The 19732-nt window shown below is 43.5% G+C and overlaps 1 protein-coding gene across 3 annotated transcripts in view; it reads right to left on the bottom strand.

Annotated features, from left to right (window-relative positions):
* The window catches only part of LOC308291942 (cyclin-dependent kinase 17-like), a 138792-nt gene that overhangs the window by 36029 nt on the left and 83031 nt on the right, over positions 1–19732 (bottom strand). For all 3 annotated transcript variants that reach the window (XM_080734097.1, XM_080734095.1, XM_080734096.1), the window contains 2 exons: positions 15399–15524; positions 50–106 (listed from right to left, as the gene is read on the bottom strand). In XM_080734097.1, the coding sequence (XP_080590223.1) occupies positions 50–106; positions 15399–15524 (183 nt within the window). The remainder of the gene's footprint in view (positions 1–49; positions 107–15398; positions 15525–19732) is intronic.

Genomic DNA, 19732 nt, shown 5'->3' with positions numbered 1-19732 from the left:
GCTTTTGTTTATGTGTATTTGTGAAGTAATTATGTACAAGTTGCTTTACCTCCCCGAGTTTATCCAGCTTGATGTAGGTCTCGAGTTTCCCAAAGCCGATTTCAGACTGGAGAGAGAAAGGAGAGAAAGGGGAGAAAGTTAGGAAGGGCCAGAGTTACAGTACATCTATTTCAGGTTGTTGTGTGGGGGTTGTCTGAGTGCAGGACAGGACAGGACAGGACAGGACAGGACAGGACAGGAGAGGCCGCTCCGCTCCGGATTCCTCCAGAATCCATGGTCCTTCGGGCCGGAACAGGTTGTTTGAATTTGGATGCTATTGCTGACGACGTCTGGCCTACATCTGCAGGGGGAACGGAGTCACGCGTTCTAACATCTGCCGCCTTGCATGTGTGTGTGTGTGTGTGTGTGTGTGATGTGTGTGTGTGTGTGTGTGTGTGTGTGTGTGTGTGTGTGTGTGTGTGTGTGTGTGTGTGTGTGTGTGTGTGTGTGTGTGTGTGTGTGTGTGTGTGTGTGTGTGTGTGTGTGTGTGTGTGTGTGTGTGTGTGTGTGTGTGTGTGTGCGCGCGCGTGCGCGCGTGCGTGAGTTTCGTCTGCCCAGTGGGCATCACCTATTCGTCTGCCTTTGCAACGGAGAGACAGCTAGAACACATTACCCAAGCCTCACTTACTTGCACACACACTAGGGATGGGACGATATGAACATTTCATATCACGATTATTTTACGATATTATCGCGATAATCAAAATTTTGCAATCTACAAGCTCACAACGTGCCGCGTTGCGACGTGTTGTGAGCTTGTAGATCGGCTATTTTTTGGCAAGACATTTGATAGAGTGAAAAAAGACGGTATCAAGTACGTATTATTATAAGTAACTTTTACCAATTATAGTGGGTTTAAGTGGTACCACATATGCAGCTCAGCAAATTAAAGGTGAATTGATCCCAGTGCATGACGGAGGACGATATCACGATATATTAAATCTCCACAATGCGATTATCCTGAGTGCTTTTTATCACGATAAACGATAATATCGCTTATCGTCCCATCCCTAATACACACCAAGTTTGTGTGTGTGTGTGTGTGTGTGTGTGTGTGTGTGTGTGTGTGTGTGTGTGTGTGTGTGTGTGTGTGTGTGTGTGTGTGTGTGTGTGTGCAAGGGGTGGGAGGGAGTCTTTCCCAGTATTGAATCAGTAAAATGCCATCCTTCGCCCAGACTCCCGTCCTTCTCTCCATCTGTCAAGATATTTCACCGTCAAGCTGCAGATGTTCCCTTTGGCCACAGGGTGGCGCCGTAACAAAAGGTAACTAAATGGGACATGGGCTCTTCTTCCATTGTCTTTAGCTGGCTAAAAGGGGATTACATATACATTTTGCGTACATACATACATATACATAAAGGCACTCTTGACATCTGCGTATGTATAATTATTTGTGGATTAATCCTCAGTTTATCTGGGTTTAGCTGTGTGTGGACACCCCGTGCGCTCAGATTATGAATTATAGATATAGAAATGGCAAGCTGTGATACCCACAGGCCTCTCGCTGTCTGTGACTCCACTTAGCTGTACGTCCCAGCCCTGCGTCATCAGCCCATGTTGTATACAGTCACTATCGGGGCAAAAACCTTTTAACTCCAAGTTTAAAATGTGTATGTTTTTTCGTAAAAGTAAAGCCCTGCTTCATCATACACGACTGTGGCACAAAACTAGTGAAAATAGCCGATCCACAAGCACACAACGTGCTTGTAGATCAGCTATTTTCACTATTTTAAATGATAAATACAAAAACGAACGGTTTTGGACATACGAGGTTTCCACCCGACAACGACGATATAGTCGCTGTCGGGCAGAAACCTCTTATCTCCATATTCAAACTTATTTTCGTAAAATAACGCCCTACTTGATCACACCACAGCGTGACACAAAAGCATCACAAGCAGCAGATCCACAAGCTCGAAGCGCGGCGCGAACCGACATGTTTTGAGCTTGTAGATCTGCTACTTTTGCTATAAAATATAATGTGTAGATCTCCCCACTTAAATGTACATATCCATCTCTCACACACACACACACACACACACACACACACACACACACACACACACACACACACACACACACACACACACACACACACACACACACACACACACACACACACACACACACACACACACACACACACACACACACACACACACACACACACACAGCCTTCCGCCGTCCTCCTGTCCATGCATGATGCTGATGTGAACCCAGGCCAAAATGCTGTGTGTGTGTGTGTGTGTGTGTGTGTGTGTGTGTGTGTGTGTGTGTGTGTGTGTGTGTGTGTGTGTGTGTGTGTGTGTGTGTGTGTGTGTGTGTGTGTGTGTGTGTGCGTGTGCGTGTGTGTGTGAGAGGGGGGATGGAGAGGATCTCTAGTGACCAAGTTAGCTAATGAAGCATGTGATGTGTTTAAAGGCAGCCAGTACAGGCCTGGACCCAGCATGACATTCTTACACACTGATTGTGTAGAATAATACTGCATGTCTATGTACAGTATGTACTGTGTATGTACTGTATATGTATGTACTGTATATCCCTCTAAGGCCCACTGTTGTAATATTACAACGTTTGTATTTTATCCAAAAAAAGGTTAAATCATTTTATTTTAGCTCCCCCTACCACCTAAACATCACCATTGGATTCTATTGTTTAGTATTACAATGCCATTGGCCACAATATTTGCATATAAATACCCCCCACAGTGGCTGACATTCACACCCGCCACACCCGCTGACATTCCAGAGTTTTGACGAACATCTCACTTTTTCATGGAAGCTATACCTCACAAAAACATAAGTAAAATGCCTGTACAATTTTTTTGGTGATCATTAGAATGTCTAGAACATGTACATATGTTATTATTGTGAAAAATATCCCCCATATGTAAATTAGAGCATGATTTATGATTTATGATTTATGGCTATAAAACCTTACAAAAACATTTTTTTTGAAAAAAACATTACATTTTCCTCTTATTAGGACTCCTACAACACCATCTGAATTTTTTCAATTTTTTATTTCAAGTATTTCTATATTTGGGCCTTAGAGGGTTTTAAGTATGTACGGCTGGGCTCTTCAATGTTTTTCAGGCTCTCAGTAGCTTAGAGAGAAGAAGCATTCATAGACTTGTGTAGCGTTGTGTTGGATTTATGTTAATGTTTATTTTCAGACAGTTAAAAGTTGGAAAACGTGCTCCTTTTTCCCCATACACCAAACCTCTTTGCCGGAAATAGCCCCCATCTGCAAGCTCACACAACACCTCGTTGCCCAATCTGTAGCCTTTCCTAATCCTTTATGTACTGCTGACATGCATCTCCTCCTCATACTGTCTGTCACTAACAATTAGTTTGACAAAAACTCTCAAAAAGGTCACTTCTATTTCTGCTTCTGGCAAATAGAATACACTGCATAATGTAATGTATGCAGTGAACCAGTGTGTACTGCAAGCACTGTGTGTGTGTGTGTGTGTGTGTGTGTGTGTGTGTGTGTGTGTGTGTGTGTGTGTGTGTGTGTGTGTGTGTGTGTGTGCGCGCGCGTGCGTAAAGACACGTGCGCTTTTAATGGCCGTGTGTTTGCTACATTCCCAAAACTCAGCTGGCTCGCAGCAAAACAGAACGAGGTCAAACACTGTTTGTGGTAACAAAACGAAAACGACACGAAGCAAACAAAATGTGTGTGTGTGTGTGTGTGTGTGTGTGTGTGTGTGTGTGTGTGTGTGTGTGTGTGTGTGTGTGCGCGCGCGTGCGTGCACGTGCTGTATGTGTGCATGTGGAATAGAGAGAGAGAGAGAGAGAGAGAGAGAGAGAGAGAGAAAGAGACACACACAGAGAGAGGGTATGTTGATGTGCATTGAGAAGGAAGTCTTATTAGTGGGTCTCCACTGTATTTGTCGTTACTTGTTGTTGCTCCACTGAGGACCTGATGAAGGCTGACTTTCACTCGTAACCTACAACATATCACACAACCTACAGTAGTACCGTCGTACTGTACCTACTGTATTATCCCTACTCAGAACCTTATACTCCATCCCTACGATGCCAAATTAAAAGCTTAGATTGTCAAGGCAAGATGAGTTTTCCACCAGCTGAAAAAAATGTATGGGGATCGGGAGCATGTCGATATTTCGACATAACATTTGTTCTACGTAGGGCTGTCACGATATGACATTTTACATGACGATTAATTGTCACTCAAATAATTGGCGATTAACAATTGAATTGTGTTTTTGTCGTTGATAATTACAGTTCTGTTTCGCTTTTAGGCTTTGAAGTTGTACATGGTAGATATGAAACATAACCTAAATATACCAGTAAGACTCCCTAATCGGAAGATAAGCGACCGTAGGTCTCGCTAGAAGAGGGCCATGAGGGGGCACGGTGGCGCAGTGGTTAGCGCTTCGCCTCACAGCTAGAAGGTCCTGGGTTCGATTCCCGCCGGGGGACGCTGTGGGCGCTGGCGGCGTGTTCCTCCTCCGCGTCATCAGCGCCCACACCCTAGGTGGGGTTGGCGATAGGGCCTTTCTGTGTGGAGTTTGCATGTTCTCCCCGTGTCTCCTAGGGTTGATACCCTCACAAAAACATGCACGTAATCCTGGTCTCAATAATGCCTCCCCCTGGCCAGCCGGGGCGCCTGATGGAGGGGAAAGGAACTGGTTGGAATAACGTGTTCCTTCCACGCGCTACGTCCAAACAAGGGAAATCTCCACTGTCAGGTGAAAAGAAGCAACTTGGACTCCTCATGCATAGAAGGAAGCATGAGGTCAGTCCGTTGTCTCCCCAGGCGCGGCAGAGGGAGAGCAGAGCCCAGGATTACATAGGCAATTAGCACTGGGTGAAAAAATGGGTTACAAAATTGTGGGATAAAAATTATAAAAAAAAAAAAAGAAGAGGGCCATGTGAGAAATGAGGGGTGGGGTCTCCGCGTTGCCTTGGCGGACGAATAGGTACCGGCCCCGGCTCTCCCGGACGCTCCTAGGCCGAGTTAGGGCATTTTATGTGAGCTGCAGTGGAGGGGGTCCTCCACTGGGGGCGCCACCACGTTTGCATCCGTTCTGGAGTAGCAGGAGTGGGTGGTCCCCGGGAATTCCCCGTGAGCAGCCCCGTGGGGGTGGTCATTTGGTCATTTTTGCACATTTGGTATTTTTTTTACACCTGGGGGTCCCCCAGGGACCTGGGGGTCCCTGGAACTCCGGGGGTCCTTGGAGGTTGTAGTTTGGCAGGTAAGGAGTGTGTGTGCAAAATCTGGCATGGATCGGGGCAACGGTTGCGGAGATATGAGCAGGGCAAAAGTGTGACGTCTGACGTGTGACGGACGGACTGACTGACTGACTGACGCACGGACACCTGGTGGAGCTTTCTGTAGTAAGTGCGACCTACGGTCGCAACAAAGAAATTACTGACATATTTGACAACATACTACTTAAAAAATAACTTTGATAGTGGAAATAGCCGATCTACAAGCTCACAACGCGTCGCGATGCGACGCGTTGTGAGCTTGTAGATCTGCTATTTCCACAATTTTTGACCTTTTTTAAAATACCGGTATATGAACATTTTTCAACATGGAAACGATTATGACGATTATGAAAAATAATCACGATTATGACAAAAAATCACGATTAGACGATTATGTAATAATTGTGACAGCCCTAGTTCTACGTCCCAGTATTTAGACTCGGGTAACCTGGTGAAATGCTAACCTGCTGACGCTGGTGACCCAACCGTAGTCGAAGTAGTGACACGTAGAAATAGTGGGATTTCACATGGGGATCCTCAGATCTGCCCATAAACACCAAGATCAGGATCTTTAATGCCATGGTGGAGCCTGTTCTGCTGTACGGAGCAGAAAAACTGATCAGGCAACACAGGGATGCTGACAGAACCCTCGCTAAAAACCCCAGGGCAAAAATCCACTCGTCCGAAACGGTTTGCCCTCCTGGCCCCCAAGCTGTGGAATAAACTCCCTGTCGCACTTAGAACAACGGACTCACTCGCTAGCTTTCGCCGTGGACTGAAGACTCACCTTTTTAGACTCCACCTAAACCCTTAGCACTACTGGAAAAATCAATGTCCATACATGAAGCTAGTTAGCATTTGTTTTTTAGGTTTTTTAGAAATTACGGATTATATTGTTTTTCTAGATAGATATTCATTTACATTTGTTATATTGCTGTTACTGACATTTAACCTTGTTTATTATTGTGATGTTTTTATCTACTTATTGTAAGTCGCTTTGGATTAAAAGCGTCTGCTAAATGCCTAAACTGTAAACTAAACTGTAAACTGGAGAACGATGGTTAACACCATGAAAAGAATCAACAACACCTGTCTCAAAATTCGCTGGCCAAACAAAATCAGGAACCTGGAACTGTGGCAGCGAACAAGACAACACCCTGTACTAGGGATGGGACGATAAGCGATATTATCGTTCGTCGTGATAAAAAACACTAACGATAATCGTATCGTGGAGATTTGATTTATCGTGACATCGTCCTCCGTCATGCACTGGGATCAATTCACCTTTTATTTGCCGAGCTGCATATCCGGTACCACTTAAACCCTCTATAATTGGTAAAAGGTACTTATAATATACATACTTGATACAGTCTTTTGTTTCACTCTCTATCAAATGTCTTTGCACAAACAATAGCAGATTTGCGACGCATTGTGCTCTGTAGCTTGTAGATTGGCTATAGTTTGGCAAATGTTCCACCCCAGGATAATGGATTTTGATTATCGCGATAATATCGTAAACCGTGATTTATTTTGTCTCAATAATCGTGATATGAAATGTTCATATCGTTCCATCCCTGCCCTGTAGACTAGAGGAAGAAATCCTCCAAAGACGCTGGCGATGGATTGGCCACACTCTTCGCAAACCTGCATCTAATATCACAAGATACGCCCTGTTCTGGAACCCACAAGGGAAAAGGAAGAGGGGCAGACCAAGAAACACCTGGCGGCGTGACCTGGATGCAGATGTGAAGAGATCTGGCCACACATGGGGACAGCTGGAGAAACTTTATCCAGGATAGGGATGCCTGGAGAGCACTTGTCCGTGGCCTGTGCCAAAAATTGGGCTAAAGGCGTCTGTACTGTTAAGTAAGATCCTTACGATCAAGCAATGCCGGTCTGTTAAAGCAGCACTTTTAGTTTGGGGTATCAGTGTCCACTTTTGGACACAAATAACATGGCTGCCCAACGTCTTTGACTTCATTATTGCTCTGGTTTCTCTGGTCTGGAGCTGAGTACATGAATCGGCAGTGTAGTAGCCAAAAACTGCGGCTGATCCAATGAGCGCGGGGGGTGGGGGTGGGTTTATCGAATATCCAATCCGCGCCGCAGTTGAAACGATTCAAACGAAGTTCACACACACAGGCAGGTTGAGGCAGGCACACATACACACGCGCGCGAGCTGATTTTCCCCCGAGCTGTTAATGTTGATTACATGTTTCTGGTCGCAGTTCTGTGTTCTGTGTGGAAGCAGTCACTGGCACAGACAGAGACACACACACAATCACACACACACGCCACGACCGTGCGTTGCTATCACCGTGCATCCCGATCACTTGCGCGTGGTCGCGCACGTGCACGCTCACAAAAAAGTCCCTCCCCCGTAAATCGCTCAGAACGGGGCACAGTTTCAGACTAAAGCGTGAGCTGAGTCTGAAATCAGGCTAACTTCATTACCCAAGAGTCTCTGCAAGCATGTCCGGCGAGGACACGCTGTGATTGGCCAGTTGTCTTCGCTTTGACTGGCAGTTCTGCCTTGGCGCCTTCCCTGGCAAATACCATGGATGAAACCCATCGTCTCCTCTATACATAGTAGTACAGTCAAGCATGGACCACCCTGGGTCCCAGACCGCACTTTGAGAACCACTGTGCTGTATAGGTTGTTAGTGAGAGGTGAGAGAATGGGGGGGACAATTTAATCAACACATGAACAGTAGCCACACACTCTAGTGTTCCAATCAATCAACCAATAAACAACCGGCATCAAGTCGCCTTTTTTCCCGTTAACCTGCCAATAGGGGGGGGGGGGGGGGGGGGGCACTTGGAACTGCAGTCAATTTAACAATGACATCATCGACTGGCTCACTAGTCAATCTTTGAACATGAAACCGACAGGTAGCCCAGATGACGCCTCACTCTGATTTTGGCACTGTGTCGGCTGTGGAGTTGGATACCCAAATAAAAGGGGTTTCCAGGTAGATCGGCATCATCATGGCAGCGTCACATTTGAATTATTCATCTAATTCCAGGAAGAACAGGACACTTGTGATGACGTTGCTGTCGGGCAGATCTACTTCTCTCCATATTGTAACTGTTTGTGTTTGAATCTATTAATTAAGACCTGGCGCTGCGAGCTTGTAGATTTGCTATTTTAGAAAAGTTGTGAAAACGTGTGCAAATATTTGAATATATGTGTATTTTTAAAGCGAACATTCGTAACTAAAATTTTGCTTCTCAAGGTCCCTGGAACAAAATATTTTGAGATGGGGGTCGGCGGCCAAATACATACAATTATAGGGGTCCTTGGCATGAAAAAGTGTGAGAATCACTGACATTGAAACTTTTTCAAAAAACCATAGAAGGATTTAGAAGACATTTATAGAATCGGGTCAATATATTCCAAGACTTGCACAAATGTTCACGATTTCTATAGCAGATCTACAAGCTTGTTGTGCGGCACTCTGTGCCACGCTGTGAGCTTGTAGATCTGCCATTTTTCAATAGCTAAAGCATAAAACAATGGTTAAAGTAATAACGCATTGAATTTGAATCATGAAAAGTAACATTTTTTGGACATAATGAGGTTTCCACCCGACAGAGACAATGTTATGGTAGCAGTCAGGCTGAAACCTTGTAGGCCAGTCAATCTAAGCAAAAAAAGGGCCTGACCCAAAAGAAATTGCAATAGTAATGGTTCAAGGTTTTTTATGATCCTTGGAGTCATACAAAAAACATGTTAAAAGATTTCCATTTTATTCTTAGTGGATCAAGGTGAATTCAGGGGGTTCACGTTTGGGTCCCTTCACTTACTATACAGGAAAAAAAGACCCCCCAAAAAATCCTCTTTAAGTAGCATGTGAGTCTAACTAGGGGTTTTTCATGATTCTAATTCCATTCCAAGCATTTGTTTTGCACCAAAAACATTCCTCGGGCTAAAAACTGACCCCCAATACTATGGTTTAGTGATGAGTCATCACTTTTCTGGGGTCAGCTCAGTTTTGCTGTGTCCCTTTTTAGCCCGGGGAATGTATTTCGTGCAAAACAAATGCTTGCAATGGATTCAGGATCATGAAGAACCCCTAGTAAGACCCCTCACATGCTACTTAAAGAGGATTTTTTTGGAGGTCTCCTGTATAGTAAGTGAAGGGACCCAAACGTGAACCCCCTGAATTCACCTTGATCCACTAAGAATATTTTGGAAGATTTTTAACATGTGTTTTGGATGACTCTAAAGATCATAAAAAACCTTGAACCATTACTATTGCAATTTCTTTTGGGTCAAACCTCAGATTGACTAGCCTATTGTAAGTGTTTTATAGTCCAAGTTTGAGCTTCTGATCAGAGCAATTTTTTCAGCTGTCTGAACTATATACTGTGCAAACAACGATGTCATAGAATCACCCGTTGGGTGGATAAGGTGTCACTGCATCATGTGGTCGCACCGCCATGCAACACACTGTAAAACAATATGGATGGAAAACTATCTAGCAGGGCTGTGAAGCATGTAGAGCAGGGGATCTTCAACGCTTTCAGGCCAAGGACCCCTTAGTTGAGAGAGAGATATGAAGCAGGGACCCCCACAACCTTTTCATGGATTCCATAGTTTCATTGTTTGATATCACAATCATCATTGTATTTTGGATTCATGTCAATTTGTGTTTTCAGATATTCAACCACCCTTGAACCGTCAATACTTAAACTTGACCTTTCACTCTGTACTTAAGGTGGTTGCACACTGATGCGTTTTTCGTTGGCAGTGTGCAAACGTGACTGACATAACGCGAGGTTGATTTTTTTATTTGCGTTCTCCGAAATTCACTCCGATATTCGGCCCGAAAAACGCAGCAGTGTGCAACCAGCTTTAGTCTGCTCTTTTTCCCCCTCTACACAAAACCTCTTGGCCGAAAATAGCTGATCTACAAGCTCACAAGCTTGGATTGTGACCTTGTAGATCTGCTAGTTTCAACATTTTAAAACGTGTGAAATGGTACATTCTGCATAATGAGTACTTTTGGTATTTCAAGTACTTTACTCAAGATTATAGTTTTAATTATTATTCCAGACTTCTACTTGTAACAGAGTATTTCTACATTGCAGTATTGCTAATTTTACTTAAAGGAATAGTTCACCCCCAAATTTTTTTTTTTTCTATTGATTACTCATGCCACGGAGACTTGAGTTCAATGACAGTTTGTTGTATTTGTCTTATTCCTAAGACAAAAAATGTATAACAGTAAATGTACCCCTCATTGATTCTGGATGGGGACCCACATGCACGGCCCTGGATGGGACACAAGCTCAGAGTCAGAAACAATGGGGGTAAAATTTACTTGACCCCCTTGACCCTAAATTTACCCCCATTGATTATGACCCAAAAGCATTTGGGTGCCCATCCAGGGCCTTGCATTTGGTCCCCATCCAGAATCAATGGGGGGTAAATGTACTATAATACATGTATTGTCTTAGGAATGCGACAAATACAAAAATAAAAAAAAACTCAAGAACTCCATGTCATGAGTAATCAATAGGGGAAAAAAAGTCATTTTGGGGGTGAACTACTCCTTTAAGTAAAATATGTGAGTACTTTTTCCACCACTGCTGTATGTGTCCTTGTCCTATATAGTCTAGTAAATCTAAGGAAAAAATACACTCAGGTTGGACAAAATTGTATTATTTAGTTTGTCAACTGATTCTGTTAGGAAATAAGGTCTACTAGCCAGGATAAAAAATCTACCATGATCTGCTCACTGCAAATATCCACAGTGGCCAAATCAAGTTGGGCTCCCATCGACTGTCTATACAAGAGGAAAATACCCAGAAGAAAATCAGCTTTAAGTAGGATGTGAGGGGTCTAACTAGGGGTTTGTCATGATGCTGAATCCATTGCAAGCATTTGTTTTGCACAAAAAACATTCCTTGGGCTAAAAATGGCCCCAGAAAATGATGGTTTAGTGATGAAAAGTGATGAGTCATCAAAAAAATCATCTTTTGTTGGTGTTTTCTGGGGCCAATTAATGTTTTTTGTGCAAAGCAAATGCTTGCAATGGATTCAGCATCATGACAAACCCCTAGTTAGACCCCTCACATCCTACTTAAAGCAGATTTTTTTCTGGGTATTTTCCTCCTGTATAGAAAGTCGATGGGAGCCCAACTTGAGCGTGAGCAGATCATGGTAGATTTTTTATCCTGGCAAGTAGACCTGATTTCCTAACAGAATCAGTTGAAAAACTAAATAATACAATTTTGTCCAACCTCTGCCTTAATTTTATCTGACTATATAGTGTCCAACCTGAACTGTACTGTATGTGTCCTACAGTATGTGTCCTACAGTCCAGGCCTTAAGCGTTTTGCATTCACCCGTCTTTCCTTTCACCGTCTCGTCACGCTACACGCCCCCATATCTCCTCCTCATCTCTGCTACAGCGTTCACTCTCTCTCTCTCTCTGCAGCAGCACTTTCCCCCCATCATGCCTAGCTGTCATTCACTGGCTTATCTTGTGTCCTTTCTCCTTCTTCTCTCTCATCATCTCTTTATGCAACGCTGTTCCTCTCCCCTCTATCTCTCTCAACCTCCCTCTCTCTCTGACTCAGTTATCTCTTCAGGTGTCCCGGAGTGTAATTCCAGTCAGCAACGAGGCACTGCGGACTAGACGGGCAACTGCTGCTGAATTATAGATATACATTGCATCACACACGCACACACACACGCACACATACACGCACGCACGCGCGCACACACGCACACGCACACGCACACACACACACACACACACACACACACACACACACACACACACACACACACACACACTATACTTGTGAGGATATCAACAATTTAGGACAGAGGTTTTATGCATTTTTACAATTTGTTGGCTTTTTTTTTTACCCTAATCCCCAAAGCTGAAAATAGCACACACACACACACCACACACACACACACACACACACACACACACACACACACACACACACACACACACACACACACACACACACACACACACACACACACACACACACACACACACACACACACACACACACACACACACACACCCCTGCCACTCATTGTACAGTGCTCACCTGTTAAGCACACAGCGTTGACATCTTGATGACAGACGCAAGTCACATATGAATGAATAATAAATCTTACTTCACACCACCATTACACCTCTCCTCTCCTACTACTTCTTTAACTCTATATACTTGATTGACTGAAGACCCCCAGGGTTCTATACTAGGCCTCCTGCTTGGTTCCCTCTACACTAAAATGTATTCGCTGAAAACATCCAATCTACAGTACAATCTCAGATCTTGATCTTGCAGATAGGCTATTTTAGCTCACTCCACGATATGGGACACCAGAGAGTTCAAGTGGTTCATGCAAAACGGCTTAAACCCATTTCAAGACGGGAACCCCTTTTGGGGTTCTTGCTGGTATGTACAGTACATTGTCGGTGTCGGGTGGAAACCTTGTATGTCCAAAACCTTCCTTTTTTGATATTATTTTAAAAACGATTTAAAATCAAACTAGCCAATCTACAAGCACACAACGCCTCGCATCGGCTATTTTCACTACTTTTGCGCGACACTTTTGTATGATGGAGTAGGGCTTCAATTAACCCAAAAACATGCTCATTTGAAACTTGGGAGTTACATGGTTTCTGCCTGACAGTGACAATATGGCAAGGCAACATAATGTGTTTGTACGTTTTGAAGTTTCTCAGAAAACGTATTTAAATGGCGTTTTTAGAACGGTCCTCCTCAGTCCTAAATGGGTTAAGACTAAAGCCTAATTCAGTGGTTCTCAAACTTGTCTGGATCGGGGCCCACTTGAAAATCGCAAAAAGCATTTCAAGGTAGGGCTGTCACGATATGACATTTTACATGACGATTAATTGTCACTCACATAATTGGCGATTAACGATTTAATTGTGTTTTTGTCGTTGATGATTACATTTCTGTTTGGCTTTTAGGCTTTGAAGTTGTACATGGCAGATATGATACATAACCTCAATATACAAAGAAATGACTGACATATTTGACAACTTACTACTTAAAAAATAACTTTGATAGTGGAAATAGCCGATAGATCTGCTATTTCCACTATTTTTGACTTTTTGTTTAATATATGAACATTTTTCAACATGGAAACGATTATGACGATTATGAAAAATAATCACGATTATGTCAAATAATTGCGATTAGACGATTATGTAATAATTGTGACAGCCCTATTTCAAGGCCCACCCATCTGACCCCAAATGTGTCAATAATTTGGGGGCCCACTGGCCCAAAACTGTTACTTGTCAGGATTCAAATGCAAAAAGATCTGCTACTTTTGATGCTTTTGTGTGACACTGTGGTTATGATCAAGCAGGGGCGTTGATTTGCAGAAAAACACAAAAAGTGATGAGTTGTGACTCAGGTCCAGTTTGCCTGAGGATTGCGAGAAGAAGTGTACTAAGAATAGAGGGTTTAAAGTGGTTAACAGATTTTTTTACGCCTCAATCAGATTTAAATTTAACAAGCTAAACCGCAGCTGCGAGAGACATGTTGACGGGAAGGAGAGCCTCTTTCCTCCACTAAGTGCTGCGTGGAAAAACGCACTCCATGATGTGTGGAACCAACGCACTTCACACCGGGGGCAGGAAAGAGAGCGACAGCAGCGGAGCAACCAGACCAAATTCTGGGCCCTGGGTACAAGGATTCACTCACATTTTGTGCTTTAACTATTGAAAAATAGCAGATATACAAGCTCACAAAAAAAACAATGTTTCTATGTCAGTGGTGTCCAAATATTTTCATGTGAAGGACCCCCAAAATGATATGTATGTTGGCCACGAACCCCCATCTCAAAATATTTAGTTCCAGGGACCCCCCATAAGCAAAATTTGAGTTACAAATGTTCACTTAAAAAATATTCAAAGATTTGCACACATTTTCACGACGTTTCAAAAATAGCAGATCTACAAGCTCGCAGCGCAGAACTCGGTGCCGCGTTGTGAGCTTGTATATCTGCTATTTTTCTTCAGTATAAAATACCCCTCCACCTTGGGCCCTAGTAACTCAGTCTCACTTTCCCCCCCCTTGTGACGCCCCTGGGAGCAACAGCAGCACCCACCACGGAGAAAAAACCCAAAAATAAAACGCTGAGTGGGATAGAAGTAGGACTACTTGAAGAGCGATACAAAAGAGAGTAGATTGGGATAATAATAAAAAGGAAAACTCTGAATATTCATGAATTATCTTAGCCTAGCAGATAATATCCCTTCGCCCCCACTCTCTCTCTCTCTTTCTCACTCTCTCTCCATACAACAACACCCCCCCCCCCCATCTCTCTCCCACCCCCATAGCCATACCCACAATGCTCTTGGCCTGAATACATAATACAGACACCCCCCCTGAGCCATTGTCAGCTCTATACTACCATAACTCTGTGCGTGTTGGTTGGCGTTTGCATTACGTTGTGTGTATGCGCTCAGTTGTGTGCACGCACACGCACTACACACACACACACTCACTGTCTCTCACCCGCACACAATACGTATAATAGCCTTAGTCAACCGTCTCAGTGATGCACAATGGCGTTGGAGGATGGTGGTGCTTTCACGGCGGCAACAAAGCCACGCCACAAAGAGCAGCGCGACATCCAAAACCTACCGGCCAAAGACAATGTGCAGAGAGGCCAGCGCGACGCTAAGAGCGGTTGGCGAAAAGCTAGTTTGGTTGGGAGCTAGCTCACGCCGAAGCTTTGCACGCACACAAAAACGCACCTGTTTGTGTTACTATGCTCGTGTGAGGCGGACGTCGCCATTTTAGGACGCCATTGAAAAAAAAAAAAAAAAAAAAAAAAACGCAGAACAATTGCAGATCTACAACTTTGTGAGCTTGTGGAACGGCGGTTTTTCGGTGTGTGACATCGCCACACAACTATGTGGGTTAAGGGGTCGAAAATATAGCTCTTGATGCCTTGTCCTGAACCCTAATGACAACCTGAATCTTTATTGATCGTAAAACGAACTCATACAATTTCTGGGAATTCTGGGACATTTGGCCCTCGCAATTATAGTATTATTATACAAGCGCTCACACAAACACAGTCACACACACGATACTGACCAATGAGGCGCGTCGTAGCCTGCGGCTCATGGGCTTGTCGAAGGGCGGGCTGTTCATGGCAAACTTCTCCAGGTAGCCTTCTGGTAGCCGAATATCAGCTGGGAGAGACAGGCGCTTATTTATGTCCTGAGAAAGGAGAGGAGGGGGGGAGAGAGAGAGAGAGAGAGAGAGAGAGAGAGAGAGAGAGAGAGAGAGAGAGCGTTTCAATATAAAGATTGGTTGCTCATACTACCATCCTTATCCATGTAGTAATATAACATATAGCACAGTTATTCTCAAACTTTTTTTTTGATAAGGACCCCCAAAATGAAAAATGTTTGGCCGCGAAACACCACCTGAAAAAAGAAAATTGTGCTAGGGAGTCCGGGTACCCAGAGCCAAAATTCAAATGTATGCACAATGTTCCATTACTTTCAAGATAAACATTTATTAAAATCATCAAAAAAGTAATACAGGCTTGTGAGCTTGCGCATCTTGCAATTTTTTAGCATACAGATTTTGCTGGGGACCCCATGTAAACCCTGCCATGGCACATTACTCGAGTCTGAGCCGTCTTGACAAAATCACAAACCGTTTCCAAACTCAAAGTCCATTCTGTATTTCTCACAGATATGGCAAAAAGTAATTCACGCCTCCTTCATTACATGTGGTCTGGACTGCTGCAGTTCGCCGCCCCAGGCTTCATTATCTTGCCCGCAGATGGTCCTTCCTAAAAATGCAGCTGCAAAGGATGTTGACTGCTGCAAAAAAGTGCAAGCGCATCACCCTCTCCGGTCCTTTGCCTCTCTCTCTCCTCATTGGCTCCCTGTCCATTTCAGAATTCAATTTAAGATCCTGCTGATTGCTTTTAATGGCCCAGGCCATTCGCTGGCACTCAACTCCTCTTCTAGGCCTCGCTCTTAGATCTCACAAATCTCTCTCGGATGCGATGTCCGCACGGTCGTGACTACAAGTACAAGGTGCAGTTGGTGCTCCCCTGCTACTGGCCACTACTGGCCTTTTAATAACAATAATAATAATACACTCTATTTGTATAGATAGCACCTTTCATGCAGGAATTGCAGCTCAAAGTGCTTTACAAAAAGAAACTGGTAAAACATTACAGGGAGAATACAAAATTAAAACCCACATGAGAATGAAATAATAATACAACAAATATATATATAAGGTTAAAAAGAATAACATACATAGAATACATAGTATGTGAACTGCAGTACTGAAGCGCAGGCGAGATACAAGTGTGCAGCTAGTTAAAGGCTTAAAGTATAAAAGAAGATGCTTTTTGAAAATATCTAGGGAACTAATGTGTCCGATAGCTTTCGGACCTGACAAATAATCTTCTGTCCTTTCTGCAGTTATTAGGGCGCTAGGAATCTCCAGCTATTGAAGGGTAGGTGCGTTCTATGGGAGCGTTCGGAGATAATGCACTGAGAGCTGTCTGGTCGTTTTGAAATTCAGTGCAGTCAGTGCACTGTCGTTTGCAAATTAAGTGTGCTGCACCCCTAGGTGCACTGGGTGCACGCACCACCCGACCCTATACTCAGGAGCAAGGTTATCCAGTGCGAGCATTGAGTCACTGATGTAAAACAACAATGACGGAAGAAGTTGAATGCCTTCTGGACGAGGCAAAATGCATCCTAAACGAGGCAAAACAAGTGCTACTTACTTACTGCCAGCCAGCCACTCGTGCTACTGGTAAACTGGCACGACCCCACACTCTTTATCTACTGAAGATGCGGCGTACGATATGGATTTCTAGTCTACACAGAACAAGTTCTTTCAGCGTAAAATGCCAAGGGATTTAGCAATTTACTAGATTATTCCTTTAAGGTAGTGGTTTTCAACCCTTTTCATAGCATTTCACAGCATTTGAAACACGGACCACCATTTACATGCTGTATTGATGTGGTGCCATAGGAGAGATAACAAGCAACGTTGATCCAAATAATTCTTCTACATTCTCTAATTGTGTAGACTTCTGTTAAACAATAATTTCTTGAGAGCGTAAAATGGGGTCCTTTTGGTTTCATGTTATACTCTCAAAAGTTAATAATATAAGGGTCCATTTGGTTACCAACTCTCCATCATTTAGCTGGGGACCACCTGGAATCCCCTCAAGGACCACAGGTGGAAAACCACTGCTTTAAGTGTTTTGTATGTAAGGAGAAGGACCTTAAAAAGATATATTTTCGAGATTTTGGGGCCTTCTTCTGTGTTTATTGACAGTCCACTGTGAAGAGAGACAGAAACAGGAAGTGAGGGAGTCAGGGGTGACATCATGCAGCAAGCGTACCTCGGGCTTGGGAATCGAACCTTGGACACCAGAGCCGATGAGGTATGGCGTGCCTTTACCACTCCACTATTGATTGATTGATTGATTGATGACTTTATTAGAAGTTTGCAAAGAAAAAGGTACAGTTTCATGACGGTACAGTTCACTGGTACAAGGTCAACTAAAAGGAGATCCTAGAAAAGACTAAGCTTATTTCCAGGAAACCATTGAAGTATCTCATGTAACATTGAATGACAGACGGATAGAACACAGTACTATGCAGTAGATATAGTAAAAAAAAAGTAGATAAAAAAAAATAAACCCTAAAAAATACTGTACAAGTGAATTAGCTGGACTATTAGTCGAGCTGTAGAGTCTCTCAGCAGTTTGTTTCCTAGGAGGCCAGTAAAATGTGCATTACTGCTGGCTTTTGGGGCCCAATAACTTCAAATATACTTGTCATACAATATGCTTTTGTAACAGCACTTTGTTCAGTTTAAGCTGTGTTTACATGTGCTTTAGAGATAAACATTACTTTATTCCTTCCAACTCATCAGTTTCTCAAACTTTCAAATTTCAAGGTCTCCCCTTAACTCTGACAGTGTACAAATGGAACCAAATGGACCCGTTAGGGTCCATTTGGTTCCATTTGTACACTGTCAGAGTTACAGACTTGTATGGGTCAAGATAGACCCAAAATTATATGAATTTGGCCACGGACCCCCATCTCAAAACATTTTGTACCTAGGGACCCCCAGAAGCAAAGAGTTTATAAATGCACAACGTGACGCACTATGAGCTTGAAGATCTGCTATTTTAAAATGATGCAGACACTTTCCCGATTTTAATGGGTTAATAAATCAGATCAGTGAACAAACTGTCAGTCATGCAGCTGTAGTAAATTCAGTGCAGATTATTGTCTTGATTGCATGTCTTCACACAACGTTGACAACGATGGAATCGCGATAGATTGTGAGCACGGCGCGGCAAGCGAGCAAGCAAGCGACCGCATCACACTACATCTCCCACAATGCATCCCGGTGATCCTCTTATCCTACACCTTGGGATATAGGACAGGACTAGAGGCGGCGGGATGCCAATCACACGCTTAGTTTCCATGGCAGCCAACAACTGGCTGGCTGGCTTCGGTCCCAATATCCCCACAGGATACATGTGACCCCGATATCCTATGTATGTACGGTATGTATATGCAGGGGTGTCACAAGGGGGGGAACGTGGGACTGAGTTACTAGGGCCCAAGGTGGAGGGGCCTTCATTATTTTATACTTTAGCTATTGAAAAATAGCAGATATACCGAGTGCTGCGCTGCGAGCTTGTAGATCTACTATTTTTGAAAAGTCGTGAAAATGTGTGCAAATCTTTGAATATATGTATTTTTTAAGCAAACATTTGTAACTCAAATTTTGCTTCTGGGGGGTCCCTGGAACTAAATATTTTGAGATGGGGGTCCGTGGCCAAATACATATCATTTTGGTGTTCCTTTACATGAAAAAGTTTGAGCACCACTGACATAGAAAGAGAGGTTTTCCAAAAAAAACTCAGAAGGATTTGAAATATTCAATGACTTGCACGAAAAATGTTCAAGATGTTTCAAAAATAGCAGATCTACAAGCTCGCAGTGCGAGCTGTGAGCTTGTATATCTGCAGTTTTTCAATAGTTAAAGCACAAACTGTGAGTGAATCTTTGTACCCAGGGCCCAGAATTTGGTGCGACACCCCTGTGTATACAGTATGTATGTACTGCATGTGCGCTTCTGGGGGTGTTTATTTATGTGAAGGATGAAAGGCAGCAGGATTTCAAGCCCCTAATGGTTTTATGTGAACTCAATAGGCTAACATAACAGCCTGTCATCATCAGTGTCTCATATGAGCCCCCTGCCTTAAGGCTGCTGACTGACACACACTTCCAGGGGCGGTCTGTCACCCAGTGTTCATTTCGTTGGCTAAAACCACCACGGAAAAATGTTCGTCGACCACCCTTTTTTCACTAGCAAAAACGGAAGAAAAACTAAGCTATGATGACTAAAACTGGGACTAAATT

Source organism: Nannobrachium achirus (assembly GCF_963921795.1).
Source record: "Nannobrachium achirus genome assembly, chromosome: 9".
In the NCBI taxonomy this organism is placed as follows: Eukaryota; Metazoa; Chordata; class Actinopteri; order Myctophiformes; family Myctophidae; genus Nannobrachium; species Nannobrachium achirus.
Note: the sequence above shows the minus strand (reverse complement) of the source record. Positions and strands in the feature narration are given on the sequence as shown.